Genomic DNA, 22,541 nt, shown 5'->3' with positions numbered 1-22,541 from the left:
CCTATCAATACTATAAATGCAAAAGTTTATCAGGATGGATGTATGTGTAAGTTTGTTACACTTTCACGAAAAAAATAATAAACGGATGAAATTTTACAGTGATATACATAGGTTATACATCTGAATAACACATAGGCAACAATTTACAATGATGTTTTGTAATTTGGTCAAAATACAACGATACATGTCAAGTATCCGTGCGAAGGCGGGGTCTATCTACTTTTCTAACTAACCTAACCTTATGTATATAAGAAACAAATACCATTCGTGAGTTTGTAGATCAAATTCACCGTAAAGCTGCCCCATTGTGATGGATTTCGGATTAACGACGAAAGTATGTACCGGAGTGAAGGGAAAGCCGTCTGGAGCTAATTTTCCTTTAATGGCTGTTAAGGCGTCTCGGAGGAATTCGTAGCACTGGTGAAAGACAACTGTTTTATTAGAAATTTTAATCAAACTAATCAAAGAGAAAAAAAAATGTAGAAAATTTTATTTTTCAAGAAAAATACAATTTATTTGACGATTTCCGTGATCAAGTAGTGTTGTACATCGGTTTTCATGGGTACGCTTCGGGGTCCCGGGTTCGATTCTCGGCCGAGTCGATGTAGAAAAAGTTCATTAGTTTTCTATGTTGTTTTGGGTCTGGGTGTTTGCGGTACCTTCAAGAACAATAACAATAACAGCCTGTAAATTTACCACTGCTGGGCTAATGTCTTCTCTCCCTATAAGCAGAAGGTTTTGGAACATATTCCTCTACGCCGTTCCAATGCGGGTTAGTGGAATACACATGTGGCAGAATTTACAGACTATCAGCGGTGCTTGCCTGGGTTTGAACCCGTCATCATCGGTTAAGATGCACGCCTTCTAACCAATGGAACATCTCGGTTTGAGGGGGTTATAACGATTTATTCTTATATGACGATTTTCCATCAGTTCACTACTGTAATTCACCTTAAAAACCGTTACAAAAAAACATATGGCTAGTGTTAAGACGAGGGGAAGTCCACGTGAGCAAATTGTATTCCAATTCCATTTTCGAATGCCATAACATCCAAACGTGTATGAAGCAACTCAATTACACACCACGCATCTATTTCTAGTTTATATCGCGCAGGTGTCTACTAACTAATGATGTAACGATCGAAAATATTAAATTTTATCGATAACGATAAATATTTAATAGTAAGTACTGATTTCGAAGACTTGGTGGTAGGGCTTTGTGCAAGCCCGTCTGGGTAGGTACCACCCACTCATCTGTTATTCTACCGCCAAATAACAGTACTCAGTATTGTGGTATTCCGGTTTGAAGGGTGAGTGAGCCAGTGTAACTGCAGCTACAAGGGACATAATAACTTAGTTCCCAAGGTTGATGGCACATTGACGATGTAAGGAATAGTTAATATTTCTTACAGCGTCATTGTCTATGGGTAACGGTGACCACTTACCATCAGGTGGCCCATCTGCTCGTTCACCAACCTATACCATAAAAAAAAAGAATTATTACCTATACCATAAAATAAATAAATAAGCTATTAAGGAGATATTTAATTTTGAATCATTAAAGAGCGTTTGTGTGCTAAAGGATATTACAGCACTAATTACTTTCTAGTTGACTGCACTCCTTGGGAATGAGATGATCGCCTCCAGACTGTTTCAAAAAACAAAAATATGTTTATTATTGTATATTGTAAATTGATATTATACAAAAAAAGAAAAATAGATCCCGCTGAGTTTCTTTCGCGGGTTCTTCTCAGGTCTGAGGTATTATATTCCGAACCGGTGGTAGATTTTCGACTATCAATAAGAAAGTTTAAACACTACCATTTTGAATAAAGGTTTTTGACTTTGATACGATTGATCGGTGAGGCTGAGATTGCAGGAAAAATCAGAAATGGATATGAGTTTTCTTGTAAACATTTAATAGATTACATGTTATATAAATGTATGTGTTGCATTACATAAAGACATTACGTATGTAATAAGAGCGTCATTTTGCAATCATGTATAATGTATACAGTTAAAATAATATCTTTTCAAAATTTAATTTGGAAATTTAATTTTATTCACTTTAAAATTAACTCAAATTCCTCACATGTTTCCTTTACATACATTAAAGAAGTTATGTATTTAAATATGCAAATTAATTTTATTTAACAATAATCAAAAATATCACAATAACAATATAAAATAAATTTAATTTGTGGAACATTAATTGACATGTTATATAACATTACATAAATACAATTTATAACTTTTTATTTTTTTTAATCGATTTTGTTAACCTTATGTACATCACTAGTACCGCGTGACGTCAAATTCTATCGGAAAAAATGACACACACGATTTTCTTGCTATTTAATAAACATGAGATATCTATCTTCAAATATATTGATATACATATTAGTATAGTACGACACAACTTAGATGTAGCATCGGCAAAATTCGTTAAACCGATCACATCCGAATTAAGTACGCTATCTCAAAATATCAATATTTATTTCTTATGTGAATATGATGTATGAATCGGCAGTAATCGGTTTTATTGAATTCGCCGATGCTATATCTAAGTTGTGTCGTAGTATACTTTGTTAGCAAAAAACAAAACATAATTTATAAAACAAAAATAGAAGGACGCGATCGATCGGTACAATTTAGAACGCAAAACTGATTACTAAATACCAAAAAAGGATAGATACAGGTATCTTCGCCGTCAGAAAGGATGTAGATATATAGGTAGAGGACGACCAAAGAATTGATGGATGGATTATGTGAAAGAAGTATGAGACAACATCACATACATTATTCTGATCCCAATGTAAGCGGCTAAAGTACTTGTGCTATAGAAAATCAGAAGTAACGACGTTACCAGAAACACCCAGACCCAAGACAACATAGAAAACTAATATCTACATCGAATCGGCCGGGAATCGACCCCGGGACCTCGGAGTGGCGTACCCATGAAAACCGGTGTACTCACCACTCGACCACGGAGGTCGTCAAGTATGGAAGAAGAAGGCATGCTGCGCCGACCCCAAATAAAATTGGGATAAGGGCAGGAGGATGATGATATCTTAGTCTTCAGATTTTATCGCGGCCTAGCTCGCATACGCTAGGAATTCCACCATCAAGGGACTTATTACCAAAATATACAAAAATCTTCAAAAGTTATACCTTAGTTTTCCCAGCACCAGCAGGTCCAACCAACATCAATCCGTGACGGACAACAGTCGTCTCATATAACTGAATGATTTTAAATATAAACGCTGTAAATAAATACAATATTTACTTAATTGGTAAGCTATATGAAAGTCGCATTTTCATTCCTCACTGTGAGTCCAAATATGGGGTTTAACGAACTCTCTCTTCCAGTTTTTTTATCAGGTGGTATTATATGTAAATGCAAAAACACAGTGATTTATTTGGATGTGCGGGCAATGAATTATTAACATTAGAAGAGCAATAAGAACAATTCCAAAAATACACCAAAAGTTTGAAAAATTTGTCAATGAAGGAAAGGAAACCGATAAAGATGTTCCTGAATTTGGGCGCGGTTTGACCCACTTGGGGTGCTTTGACTTAACATCTCCCAAGGGGCATTGTATGTTGTTATCACTAAATGTTATTTGACAAAGTTCTCCCTCTAGAGCGATTAATTACAAAGGGTTAGATGTACATATAATTAAAGATATCGGAAAAACTTGGAAAATTTGGACTAGGGCCTATATCATTAGTGATTTATACGGCGCATACAACGCCGCATAAATCACTAATGAATTACGATTTAAACGTAGTCTGTAAAAGTGAGAAGCTAGTTTGAGTACTGAGATGATTCAATTTGTGGTAGGGCATTGTGCAAGCCTATCCAGGTAGGTACCATCTACTCATCAGATATTCAACCGCCAAACGCTAGTACTCAATATTGTTGTGTCGATTTGAATGGCGGGTTAGCTAGTATAACATACACAAAGGGCATAACATCTTAGTTTCCGGTGTAGATGGCGCATTGGCGATGTAAGGAATGATTAAACGCCGTTGTTTATAAGACGAGTAAGCTAGTGTAACAGGCACAAAGGACATAACATCCTAGCTCCCAAGGTTGGTTGCCCTTGGCGTTGTAAGGAATGATTAATATTTTTTGAAGCGCCATTGTTTATTGAGGGCGGAGGTGACCATTTACCATCAGGCTCATAAGCTTGTTTGCTTTTTTATACCATAAACAAAATGTATTATATGACTCGCCAGATAAGCGCCGTTAAAACTTATTTTAGTACTTAGAAGATTGTGAATAAATATATATTAAGATATTTACTATAAAGATCATCATATCCTTTCTTGATTAACATATTCCGTATAGACTGCTCCATGATACCATAGTCCACCACAGGTATTTCCACGCGCGGAAATAGATCAGAAATTATTCCTGGAATTGTTTACGTGTTAAAATAAATCTTTGAAAACAAAATTTCATTTCAATATTAAATGGTCCGTTCAAAATCGAAGCCAAAAACTTGATCATGATATGATTTATTCGAATAGAATCTTGCAAGCACACTTACATCGTTATTTTTAAGATAAAACACAGCTGTTACCCACCCGCTTGGCTTTAAATTAAAAAAGTAGAAAGGGTCATTATAAAGAATTAGCCGATATAGGCATTTACGGATGATTTCGCGTTTTTTAGTCATCGATCGAATACGTTCAGTAGTTATATGTCAATAAAAAAATAGTAAAGCTGTTATTAAACTCTTCCAAGAAGCACCGGTAAGTAAACCAAGGATTATTCTTATTCGTCAATCAGATCAATCTGATTTATCCTTTACTATTATTAAGCAAGCGTTGGGTTGGTGTCATCCATTCATCATATACTTACCGCCTAACAGCAATGCTCAATATTGTTATGTTCCGGTTCTAAGGGTGAGTGAGTGTGTTACTATACGTCTGTACAAAGGTCATAACATCTTAATTCCCAAGATTGCGCATAGAAGATGTAAGTAATAATTAACATTTCTTACAGTGCCATTTTCTGTGAGCGGTGGTGACCGCTTACCATGAGGTGGCCCATATGTTCGTCTGCATACCTACATAATATAAAAATAAAAAAATACTTTGATGGTACGGCTTGGGATGTGAGCCCAGGACCCCTAAATTCCTATGGCCTCATAAGTTAGTCAACAGAGCAATGACTAACTGTCGATATAATATATCAAACAGTATGATCATAATATTACCATTGAAAAGAACTAAATCATCAGCGAGAAATTTCGGTACATTAACATCACGCAAAGCTCGCAGGACAATTTGCCGTTCGTCACCATCTGGCATTTGACGGATAAGATTACCAGCTACGAGGATCACGGTTTTCACAGCTCGCATGCCAAAATCGTAATGTTCCTGTCGAGTTGTCAAATCATAAAGATTTTAGCTAACAAGTTGTATTTATAAATATCTTGTTATGAAATTTCTCATTCTGGGCTTCAACGCTTTCTTGGGGTTGAAAATATAAATGTGACAGAATAAGTACATGCAGGTTTGACGCAGTTTCGTTCACCGCTGATCATTCAGCAGTTCAATTATAGACCTAAAATATACACATGATCTTAGCTTGTCCGGATTTGAAAACGCAAAATTTGGCATTTTTAAAATAATTGTGCATATTTTTATTCAGGTATTTTTGAGCAATTATATTAATCTCAAATACAACCAAAAACAGCTCCTAAACATAGTGCTTGCTCGAATTTGCGATATAAAACAGGCATTCTTTCATTTGGAAGATGCGAAGAGGGAATGTAAATATTGCAGTGAATAAAATTAATCCAAATATAATTTACCTGTGATGACAATTGTTCGGAACTAAGTCTAAACGTTGTTGTAATTTTTCCGGCCAAAATCTTCGCTTCAAAGAAACCATACGAGAACAACGATATTTCTGCTATTAGTGCGTAGTCTGGTACCATCATTGCGATTGGTCGGAAGAGTGCTTTCAGATTATCGGGCAGTTCAGTGCGGCCTTTATAACATTAAAATAGCTTATTATATTTTTCTTAAAACTTATACCAGTTGATGCGGTCGGTATCAGACCAATGTTACTACATACTATCACTATTAAAGCGATTGCGCTTCGCAGATTCCAACTAGTAATTATAACACATAAAAAAGATTAAAGTAACAGCCTGTACATTTCCCACTGCTGAGATAAGGCCTCCTCTTCTGTTAAGGAGAGGGTTTGGAACATATTCCACCACGCTGTTCCAATGCGGGTTGGTGGAATGCACATGTGGCAGAAATTCGATGAAATTAGACACATGCAGGTTTCCTCACGATGTTTCCCTTCACCGCCGAGCACGAGATGAATTATAAACACAAATTAAGCACATATACATATACAGTGGTGCTTGTCCAGGGTTTGAACCCGCAATCATCAGTTAAGATGCACGCGTTCTCACCATTGCTCATCTCAGCTCAAACACATATACATTAAAACACATATATAGAATAATCTAGAAGTTACCCAAAAAAGGGCTATAGATTCTTTGTCACTTAGAAATTAAAATATTGTAGAATCTTTCAAAGTTGAATATAGCTTTTAAATATAAGCAAACTCTAATGAATTTCAACCTACATGGTTACGTTTCTGTATTTCATCCCGTGCTAAACTGAACTGTGTTAATGACGGATTATGATAAAGAGATTGGGCTTTATCTGTCTGTCTTTCATTAATTTAGTATATATATTATAGTATTATTATATACTTATAATATCGTTACCTGCGTATCCAGGATTCATGGTAATAAAAACCGAACAAGAAGCCTTAAGGGGTAATTCGCAACCTTCAAATATAAATTTTTCTTGTTTGGCGACTTGAGCCTTTTGTATTGTGACCACCTGACCGGAAGTAATAAAATATAAATATTTTGGAAAAATTCCTTCGAAGTAGATTGTTATTAAGGTTTTTAGTAGAATTAGTAGAGGTTCGTAATATAAAAAATTTACATTTACAAGATGAATTATATATATATATATATATATATATATATATATATATATATATATATATATATATATATATATATATATATATATATATATATATTTACAGTCTTAGCGGCCTGTGTACTCAGAGCGTAGTTGTTAAAGAAATATGAACTATTTCAAATTTGAGAGTTCAAATCAAATCATTTTTAATCACGTAGACCTCACAATGAAGCGTATTTGAATCATCATCATCATCATTTCAGCCGAAGGACGTCCACTGCTGGACATAGGCCTCCCCCAAAAATCGCCACAACGCCCGGTCTTGCAGCCCACAACCAGCGGCTTCCCGCGACCTTCATCAGGTCGTCGGACTACCTTCTGGGGGTTTAGGGGATAGGTGGGGGCCTACCCGCGCTGCGTCTTCCGGCATTTGAATCGTCGATATTTAAATACTACCACCGTTTCAGAAAGCAGCATCCAGCGAGAAGAAACGACAATAAACTCGCATAGTTATTCTTTTCAAATAAACAGATTTACAATGCTGTTTTTTTTACAATAATTAGTGTTCTGTAATGGAACCCGTTCTGTAATGGAACCCGAAGAGGGCGCTAGCTTGCGTTACGTTAGTTTTCGGCTCTGTGATATTTACAGTAAAATAAATAAAAATAACCACAATTTAAGTGTTAAGTTGCGTTTAAATGGTGTTTCATGAGACAATACAAAGACTAAGCGTAAAAGTGAGACGAGTGGCATCAATAGTTTACTAAAATTCGTAAAAATAGTGTTGAGACTTTTTGGACTCATTCTGTGCACTACATGAAACAAAGACAGTTAAAAACAGTGATTTTAACATCAACATAAAATAAACAATCTCTCCTTAAACTCGTGAAATCTGTGTTTTAGCATTTATTAAATTTATTTGTCTGATATAACCTAAAAAACACAAAGAATATAAAAACACAAATCATCGTACTCATCAGCGACATCTAGCGACGTCTAAAGAAACCGCTAGATAATAAATCTATACCACCTTGCTAAAACGTGCTCCAAGAACTCACCACAAGGTGGCACTGTACAATACACAAAAATAAAGAAATAATTAATGTTTTGTACTAGTACTAGCGCCACCTAAAGAGGAGAAGTGCAACCAATTAGCGCACCAGATAAATCGAAATATCGGCTACATTAACGTACTTCAAACAACTACTATTAGAGGGCGTGTTTTACACAAAAAGACAAACATCATCTTAAACTAAAATAAAAAATGGAAGAACTTGCAACTTTAATAAGAAATCTACAGTCAAAATTCGAGGAACAAACAAATGAGCTACGAGATATGAAACAAAGTATCCCACAAATTATAAATAATAACATTGATGAAAAATTCGCAAACTTAGAAATTAAATACAATACATTACAAAACACCGTGGATATCCAGAGCCAACGCATACAGCAATTAGAGCGAAAAATTAGAAAGAAAAATTTAATATTTTTTGGAATTGAAGAAGGCGAAAATAATTATTTTAATTTACAGAAGAAAATACTAGATATTTTAGAACAAAATATGGGATTAAGATATAATGAAACAAACATAGAAGAAGTGAAACGTCTAGGGTTAAAAAATGATGGAAAAATAAGACCTGTTCTTGTAACCCTTTCTACACTGGGCATAAAAATAAACATAATGAAAAACAAGAGAAAACTTAATGGTACATCATATTATATTAAAGAAGATTTTCCACGTGAAATATTAGAAGAGCGTAAAAAATTAAGTGCCCAACTACACGAAGAAAGGAATAAAGGCAATAAAGCTTTTCTAAAATATAATAAACTTATTATTATTCCTAAAGACCAAGAAAATCACGAACATCAAAAATCAAAACAAACCCAGCACGCTAACAAAAGGAACCTATCTGAGTCACCGGAAGACAAAATTGAAGGTTCAAAAAAGAACAATATTAAAAACCCTTCAAAAAGACAAAATGCAAATATCCAACAATACATAGTGAAAACCTCAAACCGGAATAAAGACTTGCCTTCTGCACCTCCGAACAGAAGTAACACCTCGATCGTGCTCTCACAGTCACGATCAAAATTAAATTGACAAAATGCGGCCTCCTCACGAAAGTCTCCAACACGGCTGGTCACCGCGGGGACTAACGACCACAACCCTCCAACACAGCAAAAACTTTTAATATGTACATATAATGTAAGATCGCTCTTATCCTCACAAAGAATGATATTACTTACAAATTCATTAAAGAATATAAAATATGACATTATTGGATTATCGGAAGTTAGAAAATTCGGAAACTGCATAGAAGAACTTGATGACCATATTTTTTGCTATACAGGAGAAACGAAAGGTTTATACGGAGTAGGGTTCTTGATAAAAAAGAAATATAAGCTAAACATCGAGAACTACGTCGGAATATCAGAACGAGTATGTATATTAAATCTTCAATTCGAAGAAACCAAAATATCTTTAATACAAGTATATGCCCCCACTCAAGAAGCGTCAGAAGAAGATATAATATCTTTCTACAAACAACTACAATCGGCCCACACCCTGGCCAATGGAATAATTATTGTCATGGGAGACCTAAATGCAAAAATAGGACAAAGAAAGCAAGGCGAAAATTTAATAATGGGACCATACTGCTTTGGCAACAGAAACGATAGAGGAGAACGTCTACTAGAGTTTGCTCTAGAAAATAAACTTACGATAATAAACACATTATTTAAGAAAAAAGCAGAAAAGTTATGGACATGGGCTAGCCCAAACGGCAATATTAAAAACCAAATAGATTATATTCTCAGTAATACTCCCCAAAAATTCTTAAACATAGAAACATTATATAACAACCTTTTCGCTAGCGACCATAAACTAATACGGGGAACACTAAACTTTAAAAAACAAAAGAAAGGCCGAGCAAAGTTTGGAAGCCATCGGAACATATTGCAAGGGGAGGAAAATATAAATACATTCTTAAACACATTAACAAACAAAATACAAAATATAACTGAATTTACAAATGACGATATCGACTCCTCCTACAATAAAATAGAGTTAGCTATCACACAAAGTATGAATAACATAACCTATAAAAAAGAAAAAAAGAACATTATATCACCAGAAACAAAAGACTTAATAGATAAACGAATAAAACTACAGCGTAAACACCCAAAAAGCAGAGAAGAAAAACAAGAACTTAGTAACCTATTTAAGACCACAGATAAGAAATTAAAAAAAGACTACGAAAACTACAGAATGCGGATAATAGAAACAAACTTACTAAAAACCGGAAGCCAAAAAAAAGCCTTTAATCAATTAAATTCTAGTAAAAAATGGATTCCAAACCTATCATCAAAAAAATCTGACAAACACATACAAACACGAACAGATATCGTCGAGACTGCTACAGGATACTACAAAGAACTGTACAGCTATAAAAATTGTGATTCAAGTAACGATGAATACCTATATCAACTAGACAATACAACGACGTCATCAATTGTAAAATCTTTTGAAGAACCCGAAATAATAAAACAAATAGACAAACTTAAACAAGATAAAAGCCCCGGACATGACAATATACCGAACGAAGCACTTAAACTAGGAAAATACATACTGGCTAGGACTCTTACAAACCTTTTCAATAAAATTCTCGTAGAACAAAAAGTTCCAGCGAAATGGACAGAGTCGAGAATAATATTGCTATATAAAAAGGGAGATCCATCAGATATGAATAACTACCGTCCTATCAGTCTACTCCCTACTATATACAAATTATTTGCGGCCTGCTTGAACAAAAGAATAGAGTCAGAGATAGAATCACACCAACCTATAGAACAGGCAGGATTTCGAAAAGGTTTTTGTACAATCGATCATATCCACACCTTAGAACAAATTATCGAGAAACACCAGGAACGTCAGCAACCTTTATACCTAGCTTTTATAGATTACGCAAAAGCTTTCGACTCCATATCCCACGACAGCTTGTGGCCAGCATTAGAAAACCAAGGTACATCTAAAACTTATATAAACATCCTAAAAGATATCTATAGCAAAAGTACAAGTCGCGTGAAGCTTGATAGAATAGGGCCAAAAATAAAAATATGTAGAGGCGTGAAACAGGGAGACCCGCTATCATCTACGATTTTTATATCCGTTCTTCAACATATAATGAAAGATCTACAATGGGAGCGAAAAGGTATCTACATAAATGGAAAAACCCTAAGCAACCTTAGATTCGCTGACGACATAGTCCTCTTCTCTACATCAGGTAAACAATTGCAAGAAATGATATCACAGCTATGCGAAATAAGCAACAGTATAGGATTACAAATAAATACATCAAAAACAAAAATAATGACCAACTCACTTCAAACCCCGATAATAGTCGACAACGTACAAAGCTTGGACTATGTAGGCAGCTACATTTACTTAGGAAAAAGCATCTCATTTGACAAATCCAGAAACAAAAACGAGATAGATCGAAGAGTAAACATAACCTGGAGTAAGTTTTGGAACTTAAGAGAAATATTGAAATCAAAATTATCCTTAACACTAAAAAAGAAAGTAATGGATGGATGTTTGCTCCCCTGCCTATCATATGGATCACAAACATGGATATATAACAAAAATACAAGGGATAAAATACAGAAGACCCAACGTGCCATGGAAAGGAATATACTCAACATTAAGCTAAAAGACAAACAAAAATCAGAAAGTATACGCAAAAAAACCAAATTTTTAGATACACTCCATCATATGAAACGATTAAAATGGAAGTGGGCTGGACACGTGGCAAGATTGACTGATGGGAGATGGACACAACGGGTTACTAATTGGACAGGACCAAGTGGCAAGAGACCCAGAGGGCGTCCCAGAGAACGCTGGGTCGATGAAATTAAACAAATTGCAGGACCGGACTGGACAGAAAAGGCAAAGCAAAGGACAACCTGGAAGATGTTGGAGGAGGCCTATACCCATTAGGGGCCTTAACTTTTTTTTTCTTTTCTTTTTTTTGTAAATTTATATAGCATACTTGTAAACGTTGTACTGAAGTTAAGGAAATAAAAGGCTTATTATTATTATTATTATTAATGGAACCCGTAACATCCAGGCTTGTTTTTATAAAGCATTCTTGTAAGGAAATTGATTACTACACTGATCACTGGGTGCTACCAGACGGGCTTACAACAAATACCAGTGAATTTCGTAACGACTTTTTGTACAGGTGTAAGTTTCAAAATGAAGACGTTGCGACTATAAAATCAGACACTCCAAATACACGTGTGTTTTAATGTGTAATTTATCTGAGACAAGAAAAATTAGTGATGAGAAATGGAAAATAGCAAAGTTATGGGTACTAGTTATGGTAATGGCCTGAAATACAAAACTTCTTTAATTATTGTAAAAATATAATCAATTTACCTGTTGAGCGACTACCGACAATACTTCGATGTCTATTCTGTTAAATTCATCGAAACACGCCCAAGCTCCTGATCTGAAGATGTTTGAACAAATTTTAGGTTAGAAAATAGTCCAAACCAAAATATTTAAATACAGAATCGTAGCTAACAATGATATAGTAATGACTTAAATATTCAATGTCTATTTATTTGTAGCTCAAAACGACGACGGTACCACAAAAACTCTGACCTAATACAACATATAAAACAAATGAACTATTTCTATATCGAACCAGGGACCAAAGAATGGCGTACCCATAAATCCGGTGTACATATCGATCATATGTTGTCCTTATTACTTCTGATTTTCCATAGCTACTTACTTTGGGGTCAGAGTGTTGTGATGGTGTCTAATATTTATTTGTTTATTATTTATCTTTAATTCCATACATATTTGTAATACCTTTTGGATACAAATTTGAATAATAATAATTAATCTTACGCTGCGAGTCCTTTGAAAAATTTTCCCATTGCCATGAAGTCGAGTTGATCAGAACAGTTGAACACTACGCACTGTACTGCTAGTGCTTTTGCTAAATCCTAAAAGTAATAAAACAAATTTAATATTCATATCCATACTACTAGTCACCTGCGGCTTCACTTGTGTTTTAGGGTGTTGGTTGTCATGTGTCAGGCAACAAAGTAGCCTATGTCCTTTCTTAGAGCTCAACTTTGCTTCATATCAAATTTAATCAAATTCGGTGCAACGGTTTAGTCGTGATGTATAGACAGATAGACAAAGACTTTCATATTTATGATATTAATATAGATTAATAATTTCGTGCAGGTAAAAAAATAATGATTGTTTAGTCAACAAATAAGAATCATATCTGCAAAATTCGTATAATCGAGATATTTCGATATTATTTTTTTTTTTGTGGCTTTTATTTGTGCCAAAGAGGCACAGATTATTTCGCCAATGTCACGTGCGATGGAGAAGACACGATGGAGATTGATCGGTTCGGTCGAGATTACATGCTCAAATTAATTTTGAAGGCATAATAGCACTAGACGAATTGGAGACCCATAACCTAAAACAACACAACAATAATAATTACATAAAATTTCGATATTAGATCCATGAAATTCAACGACATGACAGTTTAACGGGCGGCCATGTTTGACGTTTACGGGTGCGTTCAGAAACTGTGTTCCAAGTAATAATTTCGTGCGTTATTTCGTATATTTATATTTGTTTAGTTCTATTTATTTTATACGAGCGACCTGTGTCTTTATCTAGTAAGTAAATATTTATTTCCGAATTGGCAAATCAATGAAATTAAGAGTTATTTAATTTACCATATTCACTCATTTAGATTAGGATAGATAACACCCAATCATTACCTTGCAGGTATTGCAGCAATATTTAAGCCACAAAATTCTACCGAAGGTAGGTTATGACTGAATTGATTTGATTTACTACCTTAGAAGTATTATTACAGTTTATAACGATTATACGAACAGAAACTAAAGGGCATCATAGCAGAAATTTTGGGCACGCTTGCTTAGACGCTCGCCCTGCGGGGTCGAGTTCCTCTTATTTACCGACTAGCGTACGACACCCTTAGGACACGTGTATTCTGAGCCCTTAAATAGGTTCCCAACAGGTTTGAGTATTTTAACGTCCCTACCCCGTCGGTGACATTTTAGAGGCCATAAGGACAAAAGCAAACTCATTTCGAAAAAAAAAACAAAAATTGACAGACGGTTTGTGTTATCTAGCGTACTTTAAAAATACCACACTAATATTAAATACGAAAGTAGCTATCATAACAAAATCACTGAACCGTTCATAATGAAATCGGACGTAACGGTAGCCAGCTCCTAGGATAAGGACAAAAATTTAATGTCCGGGAAATACGTAAGCCAACGGAGAAATAAATTGAAAGTTGACAATAGTATATATAATAAGTCTCGAGAATAAGTTATTTTCATATAAAATAGAAAAGATAATCTAGAGTAACCAATGTAGTCAATTATTAAATTCATAAATGCTTATGTACAAGTTTATTATGTGAGAGATAATAATTATATAAATATGTTATACCTATTTTACGTGGTGATAGGGCTTTGGACAAGTTTGTCTGGATAGGTACTACACACTCATCAGTTATTCTACCGCCCAACAGTAGTACCTACTCAGTATTGTTGTGTTCCGGTTTGAAGGGTGAATGAACAAGTGTAGCAATCGGCACATGGGTCATCATTTTAGTTTCCAATGTGCAGTGCCATTTTCTATCGGTGGTGGTGACCACTTACCATCAGATGGATCTTTACTTCATCTGCCAATTACTTATTGTATTTTTGTTAAATGATTAGAGGCGAATAAATGGTTTAACTACCTTCGTAGTCTCAGTTTTGCCCGTACCAGCTGGTCCGGCGGGAGCACCACCGAATTTCAAGTGCATCGCGCACATCAGCGTCAGATAGCAACGATCTGTCAGTGGAGTTATCACGAGACGACCACTGTTGAATATATTTATTGTTAATTTTGATGACATAACGATGAACATATGATAGACATAAGAAATATAGGTAGTTAAGTATTAACGCTACCGCAGCCCAAAGAAACTACTAAATGAGCTACATTTTTTCATTACATTAACAGCTTATAAATTTTCCACTGCTGCGCTAAGGCCTCGTCTCCCATTGAGAAGAAGCTATGGAGTATATTCCACCACGCTGCCCCAATGCGGGTTGGTGGATACAAATGTGGAAGAATTTCGTTGAAATTAGTCACATGCAGGTTTACACACGATGTTTTCCTTTACACCACATAAGCAAAGATTAAGCACACGAAAATTCATCATTTATTGGGTTATGATGCACGCGTTCTAACCACTGGGCCATCTCGACTCAATATTATATCATCACACTTATTTATTAAATATTAAGTATATCGTATCCTATTAATGGTTTTGAAAATATACCGTGACTTGAAAAGAACTGTCGACTGACGTTCCGTAAATTTTCTTTTGCATATTTTGACACAAAGGTCCAAACATGTTAGTATATTTTCTCCTTAATACAAAATAATTTTCATATATAATATGCAAATAATAACCTGTTTCCCAAATATTCATTTTGATATGTAAATATAGAGTTCAGAGCCCGGACGTCGCAGTAATTCTGGCTAAATTGTCGGTAGTACATTGATGTGTCCAAACGCTCTTCGGTTTGAAATATTTCCGGCAATTCATCCTCTTCTAACGGTCTCATATCTTTAATTATTTGATAGTATCTGTTTGTAATGATTAACTAATTATTTACTAAGTGGTAGAGCTGTGAGAAAGTGTTGTGAGTTGGTTGGCACACATTATAAATCCTGTGTAAGTGGGACCTTTTTTTCACTGGAAAAACGCATTACGCGCTTCCCCAACGATAGAAAGGGGGGGGGGCGGTGTGTGTGTGTGTGTGTGGGTCTTCCCAGTTTCCTGGACGCCGAATGCGCCCAGGTCCACCGGATTTACCCAATAAAAAACCAGCGGTACCCTCTCCGTCTTTCGATGGGAGCCACGGGATCGCTTACGCATGTTACCATGACGCCTTGACGGTCGGCCCACCTATGCGGGATTCCCGGGGTGTGGAACCTACTACAGGCACGAAGCACATGACATCTTAGTTCATAAGGTCAGTAACCTTAATTTGCATTAGTGATATGAGGCATGAATAATATTTCTTGCAGTTCCAATGCAGTAGCAAACGCTTACAATTAGGGGGCTAATTTGATTGGATACCTGAACTATTTATGAGTAATCTAATATACTTAGAAATGGGTTTGAATCATTCGCCTGACCTCTCTTCGATCATGAGTTGTGAAAACTTTTCACTCTTCTTAGTTAATATCACCTACATTAATCTTGTCATTACATAGTATAAAACAAATTCGCTTACCGCTGTCTCTATACATGCTTAGATCTTTAAAATTACGCAACGGATTTCGATACGATTTTTTTTAATAGATAGTGTGATTGGAAAGGATTTTTTTTTGTATAATACATGGACAATACAGTGAAGAAACACTGATAATTTTGGAAGTTTCTAATGTGATGTGTCGTAAATAAATAAGTTCTGTAGTATATGTAATATCAGTATTGTACCTATGAAAAGCCGGAGCTGGTCTCTAGTACTATTTAATATCGTCTTGATTGCAACTTATAGTTAAGACGATATAATTACAACCATATTCCTACTAAAATAAAGTAATGTTTAATTTTAGATGTTTATATTACCTCAGTTGGCAAATCCACTGAAAATCTGTAACATTCTTAACGTTTTCATCGACTAACGTTCTTGTCACGTCTCTTGCGTGCACCTCGATTACGATTAATGCACAAAGAACTTCCCGTTGGAAGAATGTCAATTCACCTTTCACTAGTGAACGTAAACTGTCCAACTAAAAACAAATCAAATCGAAATTCTCGATAGCTAAATTAAATATTCAAATTTGGAATTATTTTGAAGATTAAAATTACAACAACAACAACAGCCTAAAAAATTTCTCTGAGGAGATGGTTCGGAACATATTCCACCCGCTGTTTCAATGAGGGTTGCTTGGTGGAATACACATGTGGCAGAATTTCTTTGAAATTAGACACACGGTTCCCTCACGATGTTTTCCTTCACCGCTGAGCACGAAGTGGTGCTTGCCTGGGTTTGAACCCGAAATGATCGTTTAAAAAGCACGCGTCACCACTGGGCCATATCGGCTCATGATGATTTTCTTGATTAAGAAGTACCTGTCGTAACATTTCTTCGAAATATAGATCCATACGGTAATCAGCAATTGCTTCTTCAACGCCAGCTGTCCAGGCTGTTTGAGATCCAGCAATCACAACCTGACCAGGCCAACGTAGCACCCATTCGTCTCGTGGGAGAGTCCAGATTTCTTCCATGGACGCTACCAGCGTCAATCGTACTGTTGAAAATTTTAATTAAATCAAGTAGATAAAACCAAGTAATTGTGTTTGGTGACGCAGTCTATTTATTTAATACATTGATAAATATTTTTATTAACTTTTGAATTGAATCAAGATCTCAGATTTAAAAAGGCTTAAATGACAAATAATTGCGAATAGAAAGCAAATTGTCCCTATGTCAGATATTAAAGTTTTAATTAGAATATTAGAAATGTTGAATGTTGTCTATTTGTTATGGTTTCACGGCTAACACGAAATTGATGAATTTTAATAAGAAGTAAGCTAATAATCCATGACATTATCAAAGACCTTAGACCCCTAACATGAAGCTGGAAGCTGTGGAAGAAAACCGGTACAGAATAAACCTTTATTCAGATATAACTGAAAATATTACTAACTAGCAACCCGCTCGGCTCCGAGTGGGGGCAATACTGATACTAAATATGCTACAGAATTTGTTTATTTACGACTTTACATTAGAAATTCTAAAATCAGTGTTTCTTTACTATATTGTTCATGTATTATATACAAAAACCTTCCTCTCGAATCACTCTATTAAAAAACATCGCATCCAAATCCGTTTCGTAATTTTAACGATCTAAGCATACTTAGGAACGGAAAGCGGTAAGCGACTTTGTTTTATACTATGTAATGATAAGAATCATATCTAATAGGTTGGGGAAAAAGTTTCTTCGTATTTTATATGAAAATTCAAAAAGTTTTTTTTATAGTTTATTTACATTTGACTAAAGTATGTAGGTGCCATTTTGTTCCATAACTTTTTGCCATCTTGTTGGTAGTACATGATCCCATTGCTGTAAAAATTTTGGGGCTTCTGATCGAAAAACTGCGACAAGTGGTTTTGGCAGTCCTCTCGTGATGTTAACCTGACACTGCCTAAGGAATTCTGCAGAGACCGAAACAGATGAAAATCTGAAGGTGCAAGGTCAGGACTATACGGCGGATGCATTAATACCTCCCAGCCAAACTCTCGTAATTTTTGTTGAGTGGCTAAAGATGTGTGAGGTCTAGCGTTGTCATGGTGAAAAACCACACCCCTTCTGTTGATCAATTCTGGCCGCTTTCTCTCAATTTCTTGCTTCAATCTCATCAATTGGTTCTGAAATCGGTTCTGAATCGATGGTCCTGCCGGGCGGTAACAGCTCATAATGAATGATGCCCTTCCAATCCCACTTCACATACACACAGCATTACCTTGTTGCGAGTTAATCCGGGTTTTGCCACAGTCTGTGAAGCTTAACCGGCCTTTGACCACGATCTTTTTCGCACGTTCTTGTCGTATGTGATCAACTTTTCATCACCAGTTATCAGCTTCTTCAAAAATGGTTCGGTTTCATTACGTCGTAATAAAGAATCACAAATGAGTACACGGTTCATTAGGTTTCTTTCAGTGAGTTCATGAGGCACCCATATATCGAGCTTTTTTGTGTACCCAGCTTTATTCAAATGAGTCAAAACTGTTTTGTGGTCAATTGCCAGTTCTTCAGCTACATCGTAACTACTAATATGCCGATCTTGCTCCACTTTTACAAAAATGGCATCAATTTTGTCCGTAACAGGGCGACCAGAGCGAGATGCATCTTTGATATCAAAATTTCCGGCTTGAAAACGCTTAAACCAAACTTGCGCTACTCTCACAGATACCGCATTAGGTCCATAAACATCACAAATTTTTTTCGCGGCTTGAGTTGCATTTTTACCTTTTTTATAGTAAAATTTTAAAATGTATCGAATTTCTTCTTTAGATTCACTCATTTTAACAACAACAAAAACAAATGAAAATCACACAAATTCCTAATTTGAATTTGGAAGTGCCTTCTTTAAAATTAAAACTTTTTAATGATACCAAAACCAGCCAGATACAAATGGTATAGCCAAAGAGATTTTATTACAAGTTCATACATACTATATGCGAAAAGACTTTTTCCCCAACCTAATATAAGTACACGTTAAACAATAATAAATAATTACAACAACAACAGCCTGTAAATTCCCACTGCTGGGCTAAAGGCCTCCTCTCCCTTTGAGGAGAAGGTTTGGAACATATTCCACCACGCTGTTCCAATGCGGGTTGGTGGAATACAAATATGGCAGAATTTCTATGAAATTTGTCAAATGCAGGTTTCCTCACGATGTTTTCCTTCACCGCTGAGCACGAGATGAATTATAAAGACAAATTAAGCACATGAATCAGCGGTGCTTGCCTGGGTTTGAACCCGCAATCATCGGTTAAGATGCGCGTGTTCTAACCACTGGGCCATCTCGTCGGCCCTAAATAATTAACGATTCTGAAACTGATTCAATTCAAGGAATGTAATAATGTTTACGCACTCGAGTGTCTCATTGTATCCTCCAAAAGAAGCAGCCACTGTTCGACGTTGCTGCTCGGATAGAATTTGTATTTAAGTTCGACGATCTCACCCTCGCTTGAGTGCATGTGAGTGATTTTCAAGTCCGGTTCAAAGGTTACCTGTGAGTTAAATTATTAGCCTTTTTTTGATCGAGCGTTTTTGTTTTTAATATACAGGGTTATTGGTAATTCGAAATATTCCTGTTAGGAGGTGATAGGGGTGACTATTTGCAATAATTTTAACCCCCATATGCATTACAAAAGTGAACCATTTTTGAGTCATCGCGTTTTTTTAGATTTTTTCAAAATCCACCAATAATCTAAGTGTATCTTATTGTGCATATAAGGGTTGAAATTATTAAAAAAAATTACCCCTGTCACCACCGAGCTTGAATACGTCGACTTACCAATAACCGTGTATATATTAACAACTCTTTTAAAGAAATAAACTTTTTGCCCAGCAGAGACCAGGTGACAATTTAATTTGTTATTTAGGTCAACTATATTCCAACTTCACAGTTTTAACAAAAATAAGTTTGGTAAATAAATATGGGCACATGACAAAATAAAGTGTTTTCGTGAAAATTCGTGAGATAGAGATGAATATATATATATATATATATATATATATATATATATATATATATATATACTTATAAATATGATTTCTGACCTTAGCAATATTCTCGAAGCATTTCCTTAGATGAGGTTGGACCGCTCTCGGATTACGAGACTGGGATAATATTTCCAAGAGTTCGTCGTCACTGAGGAAGAAGAATCTCGGGAATCTTAGACGTTTCAGTTCCATGTATTCATTAAGTCCCCGAGAGACGACAGCGAGTAAGTGTCGAGCTTCCACTAAGCTGTCCAATAGTCGACTGTCTGGACATATCAACATGATCTGTGCCGAGAAAAATTTAAAGCATTAAATAGTTTAAAAAACTAAAAAAAAACATGCTTTTAGCACGCACTAAAAATAAAAAATGGAGCTATTTTTGTCCAAAATAAAAGGTCAGGTCATATATCATGGGAGTGCAATTTCAAATAGCCAATCGGCCATCTTGAATGCCGCCATGTTGGATTTAAGTGACGTGATTATTTTTCGTATTTCTGTCAACAAATGAAAGGGTCATTTGATATCCATATCATGGGGGTGAATTCGAACCACATTGGATTTGTAATGACGTTTCTTAGCTAGGCATGTATTGTCATTAAAACTCAGTGCGTGTGAAAAATTTCATCCTAATATAAAATGGGAAGTGGGTAAAAGTAAGATTGCAAGATTTTTTTTAGGTATATAGTTACAAGAGCAGCTAATAAGAGCGTGTTTAAAAAAATCATCAGGCATTTACTTATTTTACGAACTAATTTGAATACTTATAATTCTGTAACTTCGCAATGAAATGCAGAATATTCATTTTGTTACCTTTGGGCACGCAGCCGCTGCAGACATGATTCTCCTCCAAATCCTCTCCATCGTGCCATATTTCTTCGCTTCCAGAGGTAACTGTCGCGATATATCTTCAGAGGTAAATATTGGCTCCAAATACATCCATTCTCTATACAGATGATATTGATGAAATGAAATGAAATATACCTTATCGTACACCACAAACAAAAATAAAGAAAGCTTAGGATTAAAGACAGAAAAAAAAACAAAACAAAACAAAATTAGTAAAATGCACAAACGAAAAGTGTTGTACAATGGCCGGACTTATGGCTATTAATCGCCTATTTGATTGCTTTTTTTTCTTAAAATTGTGCTGTGCTGTTTATTAAAAGTCTTTAAAACTTTATAAATATATGTACAAGATAAATCGAAAAAATTCTATTGCTAATCTTAAAATTACTTTAAGATATTATGTGTTATCCAAAAATGTATTTATCTCAAAAAACTTCCAAGCTTGATGAACTTACTTCTGACATTCGATCCATTCGTCCACAACTTTCTGCGTTAATCGAAGTTTATCATCCCACTCTTGAATTCGAAGCTCGAACGCCGCTTTGAACGGACTGAAGCCGAGCTGCTGCGTCGCCAACAAGTGTTCGTCCAATAGCTGAAGTGTTTCATCTGCTATCTTCATTATGAACGTTCCTATTTTGAATTTTGAACGTGTTATAAATGACTTTGTATTAAGACCATTACACATACTTTATTATAAAGAAAGGAAAGAAAGAAACAAAAGTTTATTTACAAAACAAAACAAGGTTTTCACTACATGATCATCATGATAAAAAACGAGATTTGGTAAGCAATGATAGTAATCGTGTCCTACATAGGTGTACCATTTAGCTTCCAAATTGGGTTCCAAAAACTTGTATACTTATAAAAAAACGTATATTATACTATACTAGTTGTTGCTCACGGCTTTGCTCGCATAGAAGTTGTCTATATTTATACTACTCTCATTATAATATATTGGTGTAATACATATCTACTTATTTTAAAGAAATGACGACCTGCCATACAAACGTTCAATCCCTATTTCACTCCCTCAGGGCTTAAATTTCCAAAATCCCTTTCTTAGTATTAACTTAATAAAACTACCTTCTCACCAAATATCAACTTTAAGTTACTCTCAGCGATGATGAATCAATCAGTCAAGACATGATATTTTTTATATATTGATAAGAGTTGCCAGAAAATAATTGCATGCAGCGGAGATGAGAATGTTCAAAGGAATGTGTGGTATTTCGAGAATGGATAGAGTAAAGAATGAGTATATAAGAGGAAGTTTGAAAGTGGCACCGATAGCTGAGAATTTATGTGGAAGGTGGCTATCATGTTATGTGGAGGAGTG

At 35.3% G+C, this 22,541-nt stretch overlaps 1 protein-coding gene across 1 annotated transcript in view; it reads right to left on the bottom strand.

The window, feature by feature from the left end:
* Positions 1 to 22,541, bottom strand: part of LOC124540761 (dynein axonemal heavy chain 1-like) — a 95,433-nt gene that overhangs the window by 44,771 nt on the left and 28,121 nt on the right. Inside the window, exons 25-40 of the mRNA XM_047118469.1 lie at positions 21,658 to 21,835; positions 21,167 to 21,299; positions 20,414 to 20,641; positions 19,722 to 19,860; positions 17,190 to 17,368; positions 16,683 to 16,846; positions 15,515 to 15,691; positions 14,793 to 14,916; positions 12,893 to 12,990; positions 12,413 to 12,485; positions 6,765 to 6,882; positions 5,829 to 6,007; positions 5,229 to 5,391; positions 4,310 to 4,420; positions 3,172 to 3,263; positions 263 to 417 (exon numbers count right to left, since the gene is read on the bottom strand). Of these exons, the coding sequence (XP_046974425.1) occupies positions 263 to 417; positions 3,172 to 3,263; positions 4,310 to 4,420; positions 5,229 to 5,391; positions 5,829 to 6,007; positions 6,765 to 6,882; positions 12,413 to 12,485; positions 12,893 to 12,990; positions 14,793 to 14,916; positions 15,515 to 15,691; positions 16,683 to 16,846; positions 17,190 to 17,368; positions 19,722 to 19,860; positions 20,414 to 20,641; positions 21,167 to 21,299; positions 21,658 to 21,835 (2,311 nt within the window). The remainder of the gene's footprint in view (positions 1 to 262; positions 418 to 3,171; positions 3,264 to 4,309; positions 4,421 to 5,228; positions 5,392 to 5,828; positions 6,008 to 6,764; positions 6,883 to 12,412; positions 12,486 to 12,892; positions 12,991 to 14,792; positions 14,917 to 15,514; positions 15,692 to 16,682; positions 16,847 to 17,189; positions 17,369 to 19,721; positions 19,861 to 20,413; positions 20,642 to 21,166; positions 21,300 to 21,657; positions 21,836 to 22,541) is intronic.

Source organism: Vanessa cardui, chromosome 26 (assembly GCF_905220365.1).
Source record: "Vanessa cardui chromosome 26, ilVanCard2.1, whole genome shotgun sequence".
Taxonomy (NCBI): domain Eukaryota; kingdom Metazoa; phylum Arthropoda; class Insecta; order Lepidoptera; family Nymphalidae; genus Vanessa; species Vanessa cardui.
This window is presented reverse-complemented; position numbering and strand designations above follow the sequence as displayed.